At 41.1% G+C, this 22512-nt stretch overlaps 1 protein-coding gene across 1 annotated transcript in view; it reads right to left on the minus strand.

The window, feature by feature from the left end:
* The window catches only part of LOC122806485 (ethanolamine kinase 1-like), a 338475-nt gene that overhangs the window by 266565 nt on the left and 49398 nt on the right, over positions 1 to 22512 (minus strand). Inside the window, exon 2 of the mRNA XM_044076962.1 lies at positions 13836 to 14095. Coding sequence (XP_043932897.1) covers positions 13836 to 14095 — 260 coding nt within the window. The remainder of the gene's footprint in view (positions 1 to 13835; positions 14096 to 22512) is intronic.

The raw sequence follows: 22512 nt of genomic DNA on the forward strand, positions 1-22512 counted from the left end.
GGCTTTGTCCCTACCAAATGGTGCACTGTTACAGTCATCCCTCTCCACAAAGGAGGGGCGATTACAGACCCTGGGAACTATCGCTCCATTAACCTGATGAGTCTGATATGTAAAGCCATGGAACACATCATCATGGACCTAATAAACAAGGATATAGGGAATTTCCAAACACTGGTTCCCACACAGTTTGGTTTTGTGAAGGGTAGATCATGCCTGCTCAATCTAGTCGACTTCTCTGGGTCAGTTACCAGAGTTGTGGATGAAGGTAAGGTGGTTCATACACCCTACCTTGATCTGGCCAAGGCCTATGATACCGTTCCCCACTCAGGAATCATAGAAAAACTCACTAAGATAGGCATCAACCCCTATATCACTAGGTGGGTTGCAAACTGGCTCACAGATAGAACCCACAGTGTGAAAGTAGCTGACTCCAAGTCAGACTGCCGACCAGCCATGAGTGGAGTCCCACAGGGTTCGGTCCTGGGTCCTCTCCTGTTTGGTTACTACTTCTCTGAAGTCTAGGCACACACGAATGGACACTGGCTGACAACGTTCACAGATGATTTCAAGTTGGGGGCTATTATTAACTCCCCAAGTAATGCTGACATCCTAGAGAAAGGCCTCACTGAGACCAACGACTGGAGTCAGAACCATGACCTTAAGCTCAATGCCAAAAATGTGCCGTCATCCCTTTTGGGAAAAACTCGGATCACATGAATTACCACATCGATGGTAGTCCAATGAACACAGAAGGCATTAAAAGAGATCTAGGAAAACAGGTTGACAGCAACCTCTCTTTTGACCACCACATTGCCACTGTGGTCAGAAGCACATCTCATTGATGAGGGTTTTGCATCCAGGAAGAGAGAGGTCATTGTCTCCATCTACTCTTCCCCCATTAGGCCAGTCATCGAGTACAATGCCCCATTTGACATGTACCTCACTAGACACCTGTAACAACTGGAGAGGCCGCAAAAGTACCTCACAGAGAGGATCCTAGGCCTTAAACACTTGACCTATATGGAAAGACTCAAAAAACTCCAACTATTCTCGGTCTCATATCACCTGCTTAGAGGCGATCTCTGATTGACTTACAAAGCCATCTCTGACCCAGCTCTGTTAGAAATGCTACATCTAAAGAAATTCCAATTCCTCCTCACCATACACTCCAGAGACCTCTACCTCATTACCACAATCAACAGAACATGCTGGAAGGACAGGTTCCTAACCCAGAGACTGCCCATGCTATGGAACAGACTTCCCATACATGTCAAACAAAGCACCTCACTGGCATTCTTCAAGAGAAATCTTGATGAGTGGATGGAAAATAGAAAATTCACTCCAGGGATCAATCCAGTGGCTCTACTCGACAGATGCACTGGGAACTAAGGTTGGGTAGCACGATGCCAGGGTAATCCTATGGGTTAGGCTTGTAAAGGCTCCAGGGCCATTAGCCTAGTACACATGTATGAACCTATGAGCTCGACCTGGCCAAGGGCTTTGACACAATCCCACACTCAGGCATTACCGATAATCTTGGCAAAGTAAACCCCTTTGTTGTAAGATGGGTTGCCATCTGGGGACTTTCCCAGTAAACAAATGTAAAATAAATAAAATAAACTGTCTCACAAACCAGTCGCACACTATCAAAGTGGGCGACTCCACATCAGTCAGCAAACCTGTCACCATCGGGGTGCCACAAGGGTCAGTGCTGGGTCCCCTAATGTTTGGTATACACTTCTTAGAAGTTCAAGCCAAAACTAAAGGGTTGTGGCCGACCAAGTTTGTGGATGACTGCAAACTAGGTGCAATTACGGAATCCCCTAATGGTGTCAGTATACTTCAGCAGGGTCTTACACAGACTAAATACTGGTGTTTTAGTCACAGTCTCAAATTAAATGCAAAGAAATACATCATTATTCTCTTAAGCAAAAACACTATTCCTTCACACTATCAAATTAACAATACCCTATGTACATATGAATTGGTAAGGGATCTGGGATCTTATCTTTGACCACCAAGTGTCTGCTGTAATAAGAAAGGCTTTCTATATAGCATACTTGACTAGCAAAGGCATAGCCTATAGACCAAAGGAGGTTATAACCCCCTATACTAATCACTAATCAGGCCCATACTTGAGTATAATGCCCCTTTTGGCAAGTACCATACAAAGCACCTGCAACATATCATTGCTGGAGCCTTCCTGTGTCCTGACAGAGTGCTCTTCAAACTATCTGGAGATATACAGAGCTAAGTATATTTTTCTGGCATTTCAGAGTTGCGTACTGTTAATTGTTGCTCGACTAATTTTATATCATTGCTGGCTGACTTCAGAGTTGTGCACTGTTATTTTTGCTTCACTGTATAGTTTTTCAGATCTCTGCTGAAGGTGTTGTTTTCCCCCTACCCACACTCCCTATTCCTGTCTTGTTGTTTAAATTTGGAGGCTTTTGCAGTTGCCCACCGCCACTGTAGATATGATCTGGGACATTCCCCCCAGTCCCATCTCTTTACCTCATTCTACCCAATAAACTCCTTCTGCACTTGCTTTTAGTCATTTTTAATTTAATTGCATTTTTAAACTGTTTGGTCTAACATTGCTACATACTCAAGTGTGCTAGCTTGCACTGCATTTGAATTTTTACTGCTGTTTTAGCTACTTTTCTGTATAAAAAAAAAAATTCTAAGCCTGTTTCCTACCTTTCCTGTAACTAGTGTAGTCCAAATTCAGATTTGCTGTATCCAGGACTGTAAGTAAGCTTCTGAGTCCCCCAAGCTTTCTGTGTTGGAGGGAAGCCTTCTAGCTTATCAGTGGGAGTGGTAAGCACTAACTAGGTAACCTCTCTATCACATAAGGAGTGGTTCTGGCCCAGAAATTGTAGTTATTGGCCTTTGGGCAGTTTTTCCATCTCTCTCAACTTTCTGATTTAAAAGCCCGCATTTGCACTGGTTTCCCCCCTTTCCTGTAACTAGTTTAGTCCAGATACAGATTCTTAGTTCTAGCACTTGAATTTGCTTATTGTGATCAGCACTTGTTCAGAACTTGTTGTAAGCACTAAATAAGCTACTAATTACTACAGCACTCAACCTTCCTCGTTACCTAGAGGAAAACAGTTTTTGTACTTACTTTCCTCACTTGATTACAGAAAAACAGCTCTTGTACTCAATTTCCTCACTTATCTAGAGGAACATTTTTTTTTATTCAGGCATGTCTAAGGGTCAGCTCTCAGTGTTCTCTCCTGTCTATCTGATGAATCTGGGCATCTTGGGGCAATGTAGAAATTACCTCATGAACACAGATAACCATCTCCTCCTACCACCCAACACTACAACCTGTGGGAGATGCACTTATCTAGCCAAACTGGAGGTAAAGCTCTCTCCAACCAAGAGTGAACTTGACAGTCAAGAGGAGAAGGTAAACACTTGCACCACACCACACTCATCACATAGTCTCACTAAATCTACACCACCAAAATCCACACAGAGAAACACAAAAACATTTGTGGAGGCTCTCATTAATAAGAATGATACCGCAGTACAAGGACAAAATGATTGACTTCAACAACTGGTTCAGCTTCTGGTGTCATTCTAAAGGGATCCAGTATCTGTCTGCGTGGGATGACATGGTTGACAGACCACAATGCTTTGCCAGACTTGGCCTGCACCTGTCACCCCTGGGATTCCAGACACTGGCTAAGGTTCTTGCCGCCCCTACAGTGCCTTTTTTTGGCAAGGTTCAAATGACAAATTCACCACCATAACAGGAACAGGCAAGCAAAAACTGAGGGTGATGCTACTCAGTGCTAGTAGTCTAAATCTCAAAATGCACTCACTCGAGGCACTCCTTAAAATGGAGAACATCAATATCTGTGCAGTGACTGAGACCTGGTTCAAGGCTCCAGAGAGCACCCCTGAACTACCAGGCTATAACTCATACCACACATTTTGGCCATGTAACCTGGACCGGAACACCAAAGGTGGAGGTGTGTCCATATTCATTAAGGATATCCACACCTCCAGGCTAGTTTCTCAGCATAATGCATCCGATGTTATCCAAGTGCAACTAACTATGGGCAAAACTGCAATCCAAATTATAGCCTGCTACAGATCCCCCACCATGCCCCAGCATTCCCACTCTTTTCTTGATGTACTGGAAAATATTAGGGTTCAACCAAACACCCTGATAATGGGCAATTTCAATTACCCCACCATTAACTGGGAAAACTACTCATGTACCAACTCCTTCGCTCAACGCTTTCTAGAATTCATAAACTCCAATAACCTGGAGCAACTTATCCAAACCCCTACCAGGGGCAACAATATCCTAGATTTAGTCATTACCAACATGAATGACCGGTGTTTCACACCTGAAGTCAACGCCTCATTGGTCCGATCCGACCATAAGCTAATCACCCTAGATATCCACATCCTGCCCCCACCCCCCCCCATTAAGAAAACCACGGTAAAAAATTTCTCCAAAGCCTACTTCATGCTTCTTAAAACAGAAGTGGTGAACGTCATGACACCCATGCAGATGGACAATACAGTTATGACTACTGAATCCTACACAATTGCACTTTATCAGCACTTACACGAGTGCATGGATTGTGCTATCCCAAAAAGAACTAAGATGCTATCCTCCAAAAAAAGGAAGCCAATTTGGTGGTCGCCTGCCATAAACAAACTGTACAACAGAAGGAAGAAACTGTTGCGAAAGAGAGTAAAATCCCATGAGTGGAGGAGCTCCCTGGCCAGCCTCAGTAAGAAGCTGCGATCCCTCATAAAATCCTCCAAAGCTAGTTACGAAAACAAAATCACTACTGATTCTAAAGACAACCACAAAGCATTCTATAGCTTTGTCAAGAATCTCAATGGCAACACTCAGATCTGCTTTGAGTTACAGCACAATGGCAGTAAATATACAGACCCAACTGATATTGCCAAGATCCTGGCAGACAGGTTCAGTGCTAACTTTACCCCCCTCTCACCCCCTAAAGGGCCCATCTCTATACCGGAAGAATGCAAAGTTCCTGTAATCATGGCTGCACAGGTAAAAAACACACTCTCCAAAGCCAAGAACACAGCATCCATGGGACCAGACAACATCCCAGGCTGCATTCTACATGAACTACAGAATGAACTGGCACCCCACCTAAGTACCATGTTCAATCAGAGCCTTGCCTCAGGCTTTGTGCTCACTGAATGGCACACAGTGACGGTTATCCCACTCCACACAGGGGGAGCAACCACGGACCCCGGGAACTACCACCCCATTATCCTGATGAGCCTGGTCTGCAAAGCCATGGAACGTATCATCATGGAACTTATAAACAAAGACATTGGTAATCTCCAAACTCTGGACCCCACCCAGTTAAGGTTTGTAAAATGCAGATCATGTCTCCTAAATTCGATAGACTTCTTTGAAGCAGTCACCAAAGCCATAGACGAGGGTAAGGCGATTCACACAGCCTATCTAGATCTTGCCAAGGCATTTAACACCATCCCCCACTCTGGAATTATAGATAAACTCACTATGTCACAAGATGGGTTGCCAACTGGCTCACTGACAGAACCCACACTGTGAAAGTAGCAGACTCCAAATCCGACTTCAGACCAGTGACAAGTGGAGTACCACAGGGTTCAGTCCTGGGTCCTCTCCTGTTTGGTATCTACTTCTCTGAAGTACAGGCTAACACAGAAGGTCTTTGGCTAATGAAGTTCGCAGATGACTGCAAACTAAGAGCCATAATCGAAACTCCTAACAATGTGGACATCCTACAAAAGGGCCTCAATGAGATAGATGCCTGGTGTCAAAGCCATGGCCTCGAGCTCAATGCCAAAAAGTGCATTGTCATCCCCTTTCATAAAAACTCTGTACCCATGAACTACCACATAGGCGGTAGTCTACTTAACACCAAAAGTGTGATATGAGACCTTGGGACACAGGTGGACAGTAGTCTCTCCTTTGATAATCACATTGCCAAAGTAGTCAGGAAATCCTTCTACGTGGCACACCTCATCACAAAAGGTTTCTCATCCAGAAAAAAAGAGGTCATTGTTCCCTCTACTCATCACTTATTAGACCCATTAGAGAGTACAATGCCCCTTTTGGTATATACCTCACAAGACATCTACAACAACTGGAAAGGCCACAGAAATACCTCACAAAGAGGATTACTGGCCTCAAACAGATGCCCTATGCAGAACGCCTCAAAAAACTCCAGCTTTACATCGTCGCATATCGCCTACTCAGAGGTGATCTCTGCCTAACATCCAAAGCTATGTTAAACCCAAAGCTGTTGGACATGCTCCACTTAAAGAAATCCCAATCCCTCTGAGATACACGCTCTAGGGACCTAAACCTTGTCACCACAATAAACAGAACATGCCGGAGGGATAGATTCCTGTCCCAGAGACTTCCCATACTCTGGAATAAACTACTTATCTATATCAAACAAAGCTCCTCATTAGCACTCTTCAAGAAAAATCTTGATGATTGTATGGGAAATAGGAAATTCACCCAGGGATCACTTCTGTGGCTCTGCTCGACAGTGGCACAGGAAAATAATTTTCTTGGGTGGCAAAAGCCAGGGTACCTTTTTGACTGGGCTTGTATAGCCTAGTACCTACCTATGAACCTATGAGCAATTGAAGAGATCTCAGAGGTTTCTAACAAAGAAGATCAAGGGGCTCCAGCGCATAACTCCCTGTCACTATACTCAGTATCATATAGCCTTCTTAGGGGAGACTTATGCCTGGCTTACAGAGCAATCACCGACCAAAACCTAAAGAATTTGCTGGACATCCATAAATCAAATGGGACTAGAGCTACCAATTCCAGGGAACTAAATATGGCCTGCAACTTGAATAGGACATGCTGGAATGACAGATTTGTCTCCCAGAGACTGCCACTTCTTTGAAATAGGATCATAGGAGGTTACTAGGCTAATGGCCCTGGGACACTTACAAGCCTAGCCAAGAGTTTATCCCCAAAAAAAAAAAACCTCAGTCAGCATCTGTCGCCCTTATCAATAAGGGACAAAAGTGGAACTCCTGGGACAAATCTGTGGTTACCTATGCACTCATCGAGGTTGAGCTTGAAGAGGGTCAGCAACGTACTCTGTTTCAGACATGTATGGGAAGTCTATTCCAGAGATGGGGCAGCCTCTGGGAGACAAACCTGTCTCTCTAGCAGGTTTTGTTGATGTTGCATATTAGATTTAGGCCTATCAAGCGGGTAATGCACAAGGTGTTAGACTTAAGGATATGGAGCATCTCTAGTAGGGCAGGGTAAGATATTACCTTGTAGGAAAGACACAGATCACCTCTGAGCAATCTGTATGATACTGAGTAAAGTGATAGTGATTTGAGCCTGTCCACATAAGACAGGTGTTGGAGGCCATGGATTCTCTTTGTGAGATATTTCTGTGGCCTTTCCAGTTGGTGTAGGTGTTTGGAGAGGTACATACCAAACAGAGGGTTGTACTCAATTATAGGTCTAATGAGGGAGGAGTACAGAGAGGAAATGACCTCCTTTTTTCTGGATGCAATCCCTTTACTTATGAGATGAACCAAGTAAAAGGCTTTTCTGACCACTGCCACCACATGATGGTCGAATGTGAAATTGTTGTCAACCCGAGTACCCAGGTCTCTCACCACGGGTTGTGTGCTCAGGGGGTTGCCGTTGATGAGGTAATCAGTAGGGACCGTGTTTTTGCTGAATGGTATGATAATACATTTTTTTTGCATTTAACTTAAGGCCATGACTTTGGAACCAGTTATTTGTAGCTGTGAGACCCTCTTGCAGTATGTTAATGTCATTTGGGGAGTCAGTGACAACACCCAACTTACAGTCATCCACAAACTTGGTCAGCCACAGGCCCTTGGTCTTTGCTTGGACCGCTGAGAAGTAGATGCCAAACAGAAGGGATCCCAGGACAGATCCCTGGGGAACACCACCAGTAACAGGTCTGCTGTCAGAGTTGGTGGCGCCTATTTTGACCCTGTGGGTCCTATCTGTGAGTCAGTTGGCCGCCCATCTGACAAGATAGGGATTAACATCAAGTTGTTTTAGCTTTTCAATGATGCCCGAGTGGGGAATTGTGTCAAAGGACTTGGCGAGGTCAAGGTAAGCTGTACGTACTGACTTTCCCTCTTCCATGGCCTTGGTGACAGCTGCCAATTCATGTGAAGCAGAGCACCTCTATGACACTGCTCAAAAGGAACCTGGCCGAGTGGATGGGGCACCGTAAATTCTTACAAGACATAGCACCCACAGCCCTCCTGGACATGGGCAGTCATTACTGAATACAATCCGGGTATTGACTAAAGTATCTATGGTATTACACTGGGATGAAATGGCTAGGCTTGAAATGACCTCTGGTTCAATCACCTAGTAAACTCCTATGATACTATGAAGTATTCATGCTCAAACAGAATCTAAGCAGGCTAGTACTGAGCACCTGAAGGGAAACATACTGTGTGTGTGTGTGTGTGTGTGTGTGTGTGTGTGTGTGTGTGTGTGTGTGTGTGTGTCTGCGCATGTATATATTACTAATACCATTAATGCGGATAAATCTATATATATATATATATATATATATATACATATACACACACGCTGTGTGTATCGGCGTAGTGGCGGAGCGTTTAGGTGCGCGCAGGTAAAGTGTGGAGATTGACGGTCTGTTAGGGTTAGGGGGAGGCGATAGAGGGTTAGTGGGGAGTTAGGGGGGGGGGCGGGTAGGGAAGAGTGCGCGATAGTGGCGGACACACACACACATATATACATATATACATACGTATATATGTATTCCCCAGAAGGCAGTACAGAGCCATGTATGTACACCAGCATTCATGAAGAATGAAAGGAAACCTCTTCACCAATATATCAATGAAGCACAACTTGGCAAATATCCAGCCAACAATTAAACTGCCTGAAGACTCAACCAGCATACAAATCTTTAAACAATGACACACTTCACATTCCATGTGGGCAGGAAACCCCCTTCCCCACACATCCTCTTAACTTTATATAAACTCCACAGCTGCATAAACACATATAAAATCCTAAAAACAAAGAAATTACTGATGGGGCACACTTAGAAACCATATAAGTAGTGATTTTCCTTGTGGAAGTGTAGGACAACCAGGAGGGATCCAGTGCAGGTACACACATGCACAAACTTCCAGGTGACAGTTTGGGATGGAAAACTATTGGTACGGCACCACATTCCTGAGTGACAGCATGAGATCTCCACTGTATATGGACAAATATTCAAGTAATGCCATAAGTGCCATATTCTAAAGGGTCTGTACCTTTATCTAGATATATCTGTATTTAATAGATATAAGAATACACATTCCCATTGCAAACTGTGATGAAAAGCACTACAGTGACACACAGTACATGCAAACACTGGTGGCATCCATTCATCATCAGATCCAGTTTTTCTACAAAGGGTTGGTGTTTTGTTTCAACTGTTGCAACCTCCTTTGTTCAGTGTTACTCTCCTACCTTCAACAGTCATGTCTGATTGTTGTAGGTCTTATTCACAATTCTTTCATCTCTTGGCTGTCCCAGTTTCCACTTGTCTTCTTACTGTCTCTCTCAAATCATCTTCACTGCATCATCTTTCTGCTTTCCTGCACATATGACCAAACCACTGTAATCTGTTCTCGTTTATCTTCTCTGCAATTGAGGCAACATCAACTTCTGCTTTGATGTCCTCTTGGGGATATCCATTGTATTATAAAAAACACAAATTCAAATTGATATTAAACAAAATAATGAAAATTACTGCCCTCTTGACTTTTACTTTTAAAGCAAAACAAAATACTGCCCGCTTGACCTTTAATTCCAAGAGAAAAAAGATGCTTTTTGCTACTCTATACAGTCCTACACAGCCTTTGTGATAAATAGCCTGTCTCAAAATGTTTAGACTAAAAGCCTTACCCAGGCCTTGACTTCAGCTCTCTTTTATAGATACTTCCACCAGGTACATCTCCATGCATTACACCACACTGTGCTGATGTACTCCAAACCTCCTTCATCATCATCATCCTTCATGCTGATCAGATGAAGAAATAATTTCCCCAAATTTACTTCCTTTTATACCACAGTAATTGGTAGTTAAGCTCTCATTACTGATTAATATAGACTGTTGTCTAACATCCTTTCTGTGAGAATGTTCCCACACTCCACATTTCAAAATCCATTTAAAGGCACATTGCTAATTTTCTAGATCTGGCATATCAATGTATGTATCATATGAATCTGTCTGTATACATATGTCCTCCTTTTGGACCCCCACATATGATATGTGTTATAAACATATACACTGTATTACCCTGGACGCACATCATAAACATACCTTCCAAGCATACTGAATTACTCAGTTTCTACCAAGTTTTGGGGTCAAAATAATGGGGTGCCATGATTCCCAAGTTGCACCCCCTTAATTTTCAAATTCCCAGCTTTTTTATTTAATTTTTTTCCAGTTTTTTGAGCTGATATCACCACATGTGCGATGACATCAGTTCCATGAAACAGCCTGCCAGCCTGTCAGAATTGAGCCCAAAGGCCCACGTTCGTGCATTTCCAGCTGCTTCAGCCAAGCTGATGTGTGTGTGTGTGTGTGTGTGTGTGTGTGTGTGTGTGTGTGTGTGTGTGTGTGTGTGTGTGTGTGTGTGTGTAATGTCCCAGGTGAATATACCTGGTGGCTAGAGGTACTCAGGCTCAAACCCTGTACCTTGGGAACAGGTAACAAGAGCCTAAAGTCCCTACCCACCATCACTTGTGAAAACTTTCTAGATTTATGCCTCATATTTTTGTTCTGTTCCTCATAAAATCTGTGGTTTTCTGGATTTTTCTGCCAAATCAGTGAAGGACTGAATTCACTAAATAATGACAGGCATTTGAATTTCAGACTTCATATTCTTCAGAAAATAAATGGCAACACAAAACCTTTTATTCAAGCAATTTTCTAAGTTTATAAGATCAATATTTGAAATTTATCATCACTATTTTGGGTGATGTATCCCCCCATTATTGGCTTTGTCCAGGTTTTTTGTGCTATGTTGTTGAGAGCTATGGTGAGAAGTGAGAACTGAATTCACTACATGATAGCTATTTAAGTTTCAGTCTTCCTATCTTTCAGGAAACTGCTGATTTGGCATAGTGGTATGTTGCTCTGACTGTAGTGCACAGGGTCCTGGGTTCAAGACTTGGCAGTGAAACGCATGGTGGTAACACATTTTACTCTAGCAACTTTCCAAAATTATACAAGTAATGTTTAAAATGTGTCCCCGGTTTTGGGCTTTTATCTCCCCCCAATAAAGTTTGGCTTTTTCCAGAGTTCTTGTGCTGCAAAGTTGAGAGATACAGTTCAGTGTCAAGTGGATTTTACAATGAGCTGAGAGCTTCAGTGGATGAGGAGTTTAGTGTTGCTCATACTGAGTCTGCTTGCATTGTTAATTGCATAATAGGTTAAATACTTGCTTTTGATGCATAAGGCTGTGGGCTCTACTCCCACAGTATATAGATGCATTGCTGATACTGTACTGTGTTGTTGTACTTTTAAAGGGGGTGGGTGTAACAAGTCAAGGGTGTAGCTACAGATACAACAGAAGTGAGAAAATGTCATGCATAAGGGCATTTGTGCCTCAGTGGAAAGAGCAACAAATATCCCAAATTCAGGAACAGAAAATCAGAATTATTATGTTCTGTGCTGCATTATAAGAAAATATTTTTAAACAATTAAAGTACATTTTCCAGCATTCAAGATAAAACACATTTTTCCACTGCAGACATTGGAGAAGCAAGAGTGGCCAGTTAATAGCACCTGGATTACAATGATAGTTTTAATGCTTCAGGATGAATGTAGGAGAGGGTCTGTCAGTACTTGGGACTAAAAATTGGATATCTTAAAACATGCAGTTCACCTAGTTTATTTTGTTGTGCATTTACAGCTATTGAGTTGGTCTGATAACACAAATCAGAGTAAGTCAAGCAAAAAACTGAAACTAAGTTCGAGAAACTGTGCAAGATGCCAATGGCTTACACTACTGTCATTTTATATATAGATATATATATATATATATATATATATATATATATATATATATATATATATATATATATATATATATACACACATACACAAACACACATATATATATATATATATATATATATATATATACACACAAACATATATATATATATATATATATATATATATATATATATATATACACACACACACACACACACACACACACACACACACACACACACAAACATATACATGTGTGCGTGGAGACTTTTATGATGGAAATGTTCTGAATTGGGCAGTTTATTATTGGTTCATGCATTTTGTTTCATGGCCTATTGGAAAAATGTTCAAACAAATTTAAAATGCGCTCTAAGTCTAACAAATGTGCTGTATTATACAAGGAATATAATTCAATAGGAAGGTGTTTCAAAGAACAAGTGTATGTTTCTTGCTGTGTGTGCAAGGGGCCTATTATTTGAAAACAGCCTAAAAGTAATCTTTAGCCACCACTGGCCAGATGCATGCTGTTTCAATGAATGTGAGTTTCAAGGGTACAGAAGTTTTAATGCAAAGTCTATTTTCATTGTGAGACAGTATTGCTTTGTTTAGCAGATCTCTATTAGTGTTTGTGCATTGTGCTACAAAATGTAAAAATAAAATCCAAATAATCATTGTAGAAGTAAAGCAGTATGCACATTAGTATTTATGGTAAATGGGGTGAAATAGCCAGGTAGTGGGGCACTGGAATGGCTGCAGGGGGACTCTGGTGCCATATTCTGCTTGTCTGTTCTTCAGTTTGTGTTTGAAAGTTGGTATCCCAAAATCCACTGGAGTGGGTGGGGTTATGTAATTATGTGTGCAAATTTAATGTTAATCAGCATAGAGATTTGTACTTATTTTTCATGGGCCTTGTCCAGATTTTTGATGTTTCCAGGTTGAGAGGTATGATCATAACCAAAAAGTTCATCCATGGATTGAAAATGTTATCAACTGATAAAGTAAATGATTTATTAAAAATATGTATTTCACACACACACACACACACACACACACACACACACACACACACACACACACACACACATTCATGGATGCATGACTTGTGTGATTAATGAAATATCTTACACTGTAGGTGTAACAAACTCAACCAAACTCCTACATATTTCATATTGATACAGATACATGCACAAGGGGATACATGTTGTATACAGGTACACATTTTGTCACATTTAACTAGCATAGTGGGCAAGTCCATGATCCATTTTCAGTCATAACCATGGTCAAAAGAGCAAGAAAAATAATGTGCATTTATGTACGTACATACATGTATGTATGTATGTGTGTGTGTGAGTACAGTTAATGTAGGCAATCAACTACCATTTTTTGGGAAAATAATAGAAAATCAGGACTGAATTCTGGACTTGGGAGAAATAGATAGAGATATTAACACTGAGAAACCATGCAGCAGAGTGGTGTTATGCAATCCACATCATGCATATGATCACATTCAAAAATTATTCTGTAACACCATACATTTAATACTTGCACATATCTAAATCATGTTTGAGGAGTACAGTGCGCAGGATAAATGCAGTCTGAGAAGTCACTTTACAGACAGTACTCCTGGGTCACTCTTGAAAAGAGGTTTGCACCTAGTGGGTTTTCTCGGGTAACAAATTAATTAAATAAATAATATAAAAAAATGCACTTCTACCATGGCATTATAAACTAACTTTTTTTTTTTATAGCAGTTATTCAAAAAATTCAAGAGATGAGTACCTGTAGATTGCTGGCTGTCTGACGTGCTCTGTCCCCAGTGCAAGGCCCTTCATAAACTCATAACATAGTCCATTTGTAAAAGTGCAATACAGATTGGGAGCACAGCCATTCATATGAAGCACCTGGAAACTACGAAGTTCATTATCACGGTCGACAAATAACTCTGTCTTATGTCCATACACACGTACAAGGACCACATCTTCCATTGCTTCATCCACATAGCAGCCAACAAGCTTGTTAGTTATTCCATCTGTGAAAAGCTGAACAGGGGACATATGGTTAGACTTTCTCATCTTTCCAATGTAGCCAGAAGTTCATTAATACAATCAAATAAGTGAAAAACGGATTTTGCACTACCAGGGATAAGCTAGGCATGGGTTCATTTGGCCTGTAGTTTGAAGGGAAGAAATGTGCTCTTTCAGTCTTCACATCCTGAAAGGCAATACAAAGATCCATGACAATACATACTGTGCTTATATGCAAGTGTCTGGGTCCGGTCTGCAGGCTATAAACCAACTGTAGTCCAAAGGAAATCAAACACAGCTTATTCATCAGTGCCATTTTAGAGTTTTTTTCCCTTTGCAGAGATAGAAAGTGGGAAATATCTATGTCCATAACCCTGTGTTAGTATTTATAACCATCATGGAAACTACAAGTTCTAGAGAACTGCATCCTACCTTCATTCTGTTCTAACTCTATAGACACATGGGTAGTGTACGCACCCTGCTAATATGACACTGCTTCTCCATTATGCTTCTGTCCTAGACTGTCACAAGCCTGTCGAATAGTGACAGCAGAATTAACAACACCCCCTCAGGAGAGTTGAGTTTCACCTTGAATCTATACAGTCCATGTCCATCAAATGAGTGGAGCTCACCTCCAATACAAGCCAGCAGAGTGATATGGCAAATGTCATTCAGTAACGATTCCCAGCATCATTAGGATAGCAAACGCTTTTACGGTTTATTTGTCATCTTCTCAGATAGCTGTTGTCTAGAACACATCTCTTGGTTATGTTAAAAAAGCATATCATTTTTTTACCAGATACCTTTATATTGAGAGGGCAAGTACTTTATTATAAAAAGGAAGGCATACAAACAGTACACAAATGTAAACTACAATTCAAACAGTCCCACCATGCTGACAGAAGGTAAAGCAGATTTGAATTAAATGAAGGAACTGTATGTGATAACATACAAAAAGCATATGACAGCAAGAGCTCTGTGTGTACAATGTAGGCTTAATCAAGACATTAATGAACAATACAGAAAGTCACTGTATACAGCTGTTACTGCCTACTCATTCTCAAAGGCTGTGCATGATTCCAGAAATAACTTGAATAATTTCACATGTTTTCATGACATAAGACAATGTTCTATTATTTACCATGATGAAGGGAATTGCTTCACAGCCTTTGTTCCACCAAAGCCCTTCTCAGCAGCTGGTACACGGCATTCACAACAGTAAGACATCACAGTTATGCACATACTTGGTTATGCTCTGCTGAGGGGTCTTCACTAGAGTGTAACTGAAAAATAAAATGTACAGAAAGACCTAGTATTTACCAAGGGCCCTTTACGCATCGTAACATGGTCAGCAGACCCACTTACTCTAATCAGATTGAGCCTAAACAAGTGAAACTGATGTTGTATAATGGTGCAGTTCAGTTGGTAAGAACACTGCACAGGAGAAAGTCATCTGAGCGCATATTACTCTACTAGTTTAAAGCAGGCAGAATCAGTTGTTCCCCTAGCAGGTACCGTGAGAACACAGCTGCCCTAACTTGCTCTTCACCTGTGCTGAGAAGACTCCAGACCTGCATAAACTACAAGCACTGCTGGTGATTCCCTGCTGGGGGGAGGAATTAAACCTATATTGTGCTGCCTTATGTTTTACCTCTTCCATTTTGTTTTCTGTTTTAAGAAATCTGCTTAGCCTGGTATTTTTGTTCTATGTGACAGACAGACAGTTATCTAGGCTGCACATTTCACACTTTTTTTTCTTTGGTGAAATTGTTTCTTGAGTGATATTTAAATACACATTAAATTTCTGGGTCTTTGTCTTTTCTGAGAAGACTCCAAGCCTGCATAAACTACAAGCACTGCTGGAGATTCCCTACTAGTTTTTTCCCACCCACCATCCCTTTCCTTGATCTGCTTTTTAAACCTGGGGATTTTAAGCTGCCCACCCCTACAGTAAATTGAGCTTTATAAGCTTCTCACTTTCTACACAGCTGTTGATATCCTGAATTATTTCCTTGCCTTTCCTTGAGCTTATTTTGAAAAGAACATATTTTGCTTCTCATTGTCTGCTGATTTACTTGCTCTGAATTCATTATCTAGCAAGCTATTGGATAAAGTAGTTTATGTTTACACTCTAGCAGGTCCTTTTCTGTGTTTTAACATCAAGAGGTCAATGGATTTTCCATCTAGAGTGCACTGAGTGGTGGCCTGGTCTGTTTAGGGTAGGGATTTACTTGAGTTTTCTGCATGTAGTTTTATTGGCTGGGGGGGGGGGGGGCTATTAATCAGCTTACCTTGTTTGTAGTGCCTTTATAAATTCTGTACAATTGAGTGGCTTTTGGCACATTTCTACAAAATGAGTAACCACACTTTTATAAGCTGTTTAAAGTACACTGCTGTATCTATATCTTTAAGTTTGTTTGTGGTAGCATTTCACTCCAGATACTTCTTTACTATGCTTTTACATGAAGAGTACTGGGATTATTCATCAAGTGACAGTAGGTGTTTACCTGGTCTATCTAAAATGGGAAGCACACAAAAGGGCTGTAAGTGTAGTCACAGTATTAGCCAGAGGGCTCAGTCCGCCTTCTGTATTTCCAATGCTGGTATAAATTTGCATGGAGCAGTTTGCTGTGGCAGTGCAAACATCTGGAAACATTACTTATTTTCATTATACTGTGAAAGTTTACTGTGTTAGTTACCTTATTATAACACCCAGGACTACTGCTATTCAGAAAGCATCTGATTTGTTGCTGGGTAGCATCACTGGTGAGGTTAGCTGCAGATTATACCGCATAAGCACACTTCCCTCATCCAATTACAAACACCCTCCTTACCTTTTCCTTTCAAGTACACATTAGGACCTGCAACCATGGATAGACAATTTGCTTCTGTCTTTGCACCCAGCTTGGTAGCTATGGGTATCCTGATGCAATGTAACAATTGCCTTGTGTACACTGACAACCACTTAATTCTCAAACAGAAAAATACAATACGTGAGAGATGTAGTTACACATTGACAATGAAGGCAAAACTCTCGCATACGGACACAAAAGGTAACAACCAGGTTGTCAGTGACTCACATACACCACTCACCGCACCCACAAAGAACCACGCATATGCGGAGATGCTCACATGTAACGTACCCCAACCTCAAAGGCCTCTCAGGAGCAGCCCCCAGAAACTCTTCATGTACACACACAAGACAATTCCCATCACAACTCATTAAACCACATCTCATTGTGCCTCCACTACTAAGCCCACAAGGCAAAAGACTCCACAACCCAATATTCTGGTCATAGGAGACTCCATTGTGAAACACAGTGATTTCCCTCTTACTAGGTTGAATAAGGAGAAGGTTACAGTTAAGTTGCCTGTCATGGGCCAGGATTCGCTAGATCACACAAGCACTCAGGTCACTTACACTTAAGTACCAGTATCACTCAGTCACAGTTCATGTGGGCATTAATGACCTGAGGCATACCTCCCTGGACTATATGAACAGAAACATGATTGAGTTCTCAGAATATGTGTCACAGACAAGTATGAGCCTAGCACTGAGCAGTATTTTACCATCTCCAAGGGTGATGCCACAACACCAGCAGAAAATGATCGATTTTAACAATTGGCTGAGCTACTGGTGTCATTCCAAAGGTGTCCAATACTTGTCTGCCTAAGAGGATGTGAATGTTAGGCCACTCTGCTTTGCCAGGGATGGTCTTTACCAGTCACCTCTAGGCTTTTGGATGTTGGCCAAAACATTATCCACCCCCTACAGTGCCTTTTGTAGGCACTGCCAAACAGACAAACCTTCCAATATAATAAAAGCTACTCAGGACAAGCTAAAAGTGTACTACTCAATACTAGAAGCCTCAACAAGAAACTGCACTCCCTGGAAGCTCTCCTCACCCTGAAGAATGCTGAAACCTGTGCAGTTACTGAAACATGGTTCAAAACAGAGGAAAGCACTGTGGCAGAAAATGGCTATAATGCCTTTGATTCATTCCGACCACCAACTGAACATAAAAGAGTTAAAGGTGGAGATGTATCTATCTACACAAAGGACAGGCAAACCTCAAGGCTGGTCAAACAATATGACATGCTTGAGCTACTCCATGTCCAACTAACCATGAGTAAAATCCATTACCATATTCTTGTTAGCTACAAGTCTCCCACTATGAACCAAGAAACCTATACATCATACCTGAAGTTACTAGAATCGCTCACCATCCAGCCCAGTACCATACTCATGGGTGATTTTTAACTACCACTCCATTAATTGGGAGGTATACATAACCACTAACATGCAGGAACAAAGATTTCTTGACTGTGTAAATTCAAATGCCCTGGTGCACCTAGTCTGCACTCCCACTAGGGGGAACAAACATCCTAGATCTGGTACTCAGAAATATGGGAAAGTGCTGCAGCCTCCATAGTGCTATGCTTCACTATTAAGATCAGATTACAAAGCAGTCTCCTTTGAAATAAAGGTAAAACTAGTCCCCCCAACCCCAAAAACTTTATGAAATTCACGAAGGTAAATTACCCCTATTAAGGATGGCATAGTTAGTTTCCAAGCTCCCCCAAATCCACAAAACACAGAAACCTATGCAGAAGCATACACAAAAGGCACAAATCCCTGACATGCTCTTGCCCCTAGTGGCCATATGTTGGGTAAAATCAGGTTATACTGCTAGGCTTGTAAGGGTCCTTAAGCAGTTAGCTTAGTAATCTATGAACATATGAATTAGTGACACCATCACCCAAACTCTGTTTCCTCTTTTCCTCCTTTCCAAACCAACATCTTTAGCAAACCCAAGCATCATATCAGCACCAAGACAGACCAGCAGCAGTGAAAGTGGTTCAGCATGACTGTGGTACTGCTAAACAGTTGTGCAGCATTCTGCTCAGACTGCTGAAGCCATGATTTTCTGGAGTATAATTCAGGAATTTCTGACTGGGTCACTGGATCTGGGAGAACATCAAATACCAATGAGCGTTTGTACTTGTAACCTTGCATTTCAACAAAGAGAATACTTTCAAATGATACATATAAGCTACAAAGTTTTAATATCACAGTAGGTGATTAGAATTATGTGGCGAGAAGTGTATAAGGAACTACCTTTCACAACGTTACATGTATGCATGTTAGCGTGTGTGTACTTCTGATGTACAGGACATAATTTGCAACAAGTGCTGTAACCAGCACTGTGACATGCGGCACATCTACGTGCAACTTTTAATACTTTTCATGCTCTTACATGTCAAGGCGTCCTTCATAGAAGACTATGAATTGAGGTCCCACCTGCCTTTGTTGCCACCTCCCCAGCATTTAATGAAAATACTAGTAAGGAACAGGAAACAGAAACAGTCTGTAATGTATCTACGTGATAAGTTACAGCTCAGATATAGGTGCTGCCACTCAGATGCAATGGGCTGGCACTGTGTCAGTCTTAGCAAGTGTGACCCCACTTTATGAAATGGATTTTAAGCTGCTACAGGTGTAAATGGGTGCTGTTGTGGGCCAGGGATGGGTGTAGACTGCACAGCCAAAGACCAAGTCCCTTTATTAAAATGGGAAAACAAATCCTGGCTCTGCTAACAGACTTTATTTTACATGATGACAAAAAAAAAAAAAAAAACACATCGCCTCCACAAAGGAGGCTAAACCTTCTCCATCCTTACTAATTTCTAATATTTTTGCAAAGGGCTGGGTGGAGAATAAATCTTCCATAGAAATAACCACCGTCAGGTAAGAAAATGTTTGTGTTGTATTCTGTAACATGCCTTCTGCCACATACCTTATTAGTGTACCTAATAACAACAAACACATAAATGTGAATGAGCCTAATGTAATGGCTGAACATATACACTGTCACGGCCAGTCACGTTCAAGTTCTGTTATTTAAATAAGGTCCCTTTTGGTTAAAAGTGAAAAAAAAGCAAACTACGTGATGTGGAAGATAAGCAACCTTGTCATGACCTGCATGAAATACTAATTGTAGACCAAGTTCCTCTCTGAAGTAGCTAGCATGTGGATAGTTCTTTTTACAGCTTTGGAGCTGGAGCCTCAGATACCACTGAGTCAGACTGTTGTGAAGAGACAGACTATGGTTTCTGATGTGAGTGGCTGTAGATAGTGGCATGTGGCATTAGTCTCTGTGAGGCTGCACACTAATGAATTATTCATTCCGTACTATGTGGTACAATGCTCGCACAATGTATACACCAGTGTCTCAAGGCTGATTAGTTTATTATTGCTCCTCTTGGTTGTTGCTGTCATTGATAAAGTTGAAATACATGTGCTGTGAATAAACTGCTATATACATGGACATGTGTGTGCTTCCTTCCATGTTCTATTACTTTAAGTTCAAGTAAAACAAACAGGAAAAACCTTACCTTTTGTTATCTGTCATAACTTGTGCTGCAATGAGCACAGAGCATGATGTACCTCTATGGAGCATTTTCCCCTCCAAGGTACTGCTTGATTCCCCAATACTGACAAGCTCATTCATATTATAAAGAACACTTTAATCTACGACATACACTTCAGACATGACATCTAGGTATTCAAGAACAATAAAAAAAGACATTTTTGAAACATCCAATACGTTTCCTAACCTCTTTAAGAAGCAAAAGATTAACTAACAGCTAGAAAAAACACATTTAGTTAACCTTCTAAACTTGTGTTGTAAGCGGTTTGCTTTTAAAGGAAAGACAATGTTGGTTTTCTCCTCCAAGTTAACATCAAACTCATGTCTAACCTCTGACAGAGCAATGAATATTCTTCAAAAAGAAATCTCACTGAAAAATACACTTTATATTTTAAGGCAATTTTTATTTATTTTATTTTACCCTTTTAACTTTTTTTCATTTCTTGACACCTAATTTTATGTCCACTGCTCCTGGCAGGCTTTTGTAGTAACTTGATAATGGCTACATATAAGTGCTCTGTTCCACCAGTGATATGAGGTGGGGGTTTGTGTTTGGGGTATGGGAGTACTGTGGCTGGGGTATGGCACTTTCTTGTTTATGCCCAGTACCTATGCCACAGATGTATAGTGGAATGCATGTAGACTGTGGCTCTCTCACCACAAAGATGAGCACAAAATCACTTAGATGATGAAGGGGTTCAGGTTTGCGTTAATAATCCTTACCCTCCCCTACATAAGAACAGCTTGGTTAACTAAGTATGCCAAGCTCTGCAGAGCCTGTTTTGTAGGGTCCTCAGTAAAAAAGCTCCATTATATCTTAGTTTTCACACAATGTGTATGATTTATGCCATATGGTCTGGGTTGTGACTGAAGGAGGTCCTTTCAACAGTTTACTTACCTGGTTAACAAATACAACTAAATGAAGGTGTAACACACTAGCCAGCATAGAATCAATATGTCACATTAAGATAATCATTGCACTCAATTACATTAAGTTATCGAGAGTATGAAGGATAAGTCATCTTCTTTATGCTATGTCATGTTGTACTGATGGACATCTCTAGTAACCTAACAGTTAGCTAACATAGTGTACTTCTAATGAGCTTCATACTACAGCTGTGGGTTTGACTCTTATTCTTCAGGAGCAAAGCAGTTAGACAGTGCTCAGAGGTCATCTTTGAAAAGAGACCTCTGGTGGTCCCCTGCCATAAACAAACTACAACAGAAGGATAAAACGGATGTAAAATAAGGTGAAGTTCCAAGACTGGTCAGGACAGGACAGCTCTCTCTGTTCTGAGCCAGGCAGAAATTTTTCCTGCCCTCCCATCCATTTAAGTTGTCTTGTTAAATACCACTGTCTTTCTAGCTGACCGCCTCTTATGTTAATCTGACCATATATCTCATTTCTCTCTACTTTCACTGGCTTATGTGAGTAATCACAAAATCATCATTTATGAAATCCCACCCCTTCAATTATTTAAATTTATTAGCCATCCTACAGTATCTCATAGTACCAAAATACAAAAGTACCACCCCTTTCAATCAATCTTGCTGTTTTAAAAATAGTAACTCTCCACTAAACCTTAACTTTTTAAACAGGTAAAACTCAAGTTACCTACTTTCACATTTAACTTCTCTAGTGCACACTGCAGAGTGCATTCTTTTCAATCTTACCTTTAAGCATCCCTGTGACTAGCACTTTCTCTAATACCTGCTGGAAAGCACTAGGAAGCCTTAAACTCATACAAACACTGAACTCTCCTGGTTAACAAGGAGAAATTAATAGTAGGCACTAAACAGCCTATAATTGCAAAGTACCTTGCTAAGGAAACAGCTCCTGTACTTTACAAAGAAAAAAAAAAAAAAAGCCTCAAACCAAGCATGTCCAAGGGTCAGCTTCCGGTGATTTCTCCTGTCCACCTGGTGAATCTGGGCATACTGGGGCAATGCAGCAATTGCCTCATGTACACAGGCAACCCTCTCCTCCTACCACCCAACACT

Source organism: Protopterus annectens, chromosome 7.part0 (genome assembly GCF_019279795.1).
Source record: "Protopterus annectens isolate FY-2018-M chromosome 7.part0, PAN1.0, whole genome shotgun sequence".
Lineage (NCBI taxonomy): Eukaryota > Metazoa > Chordata > Ceratodontiformes > Protopteridae > Protopterus > Protopterus annectens.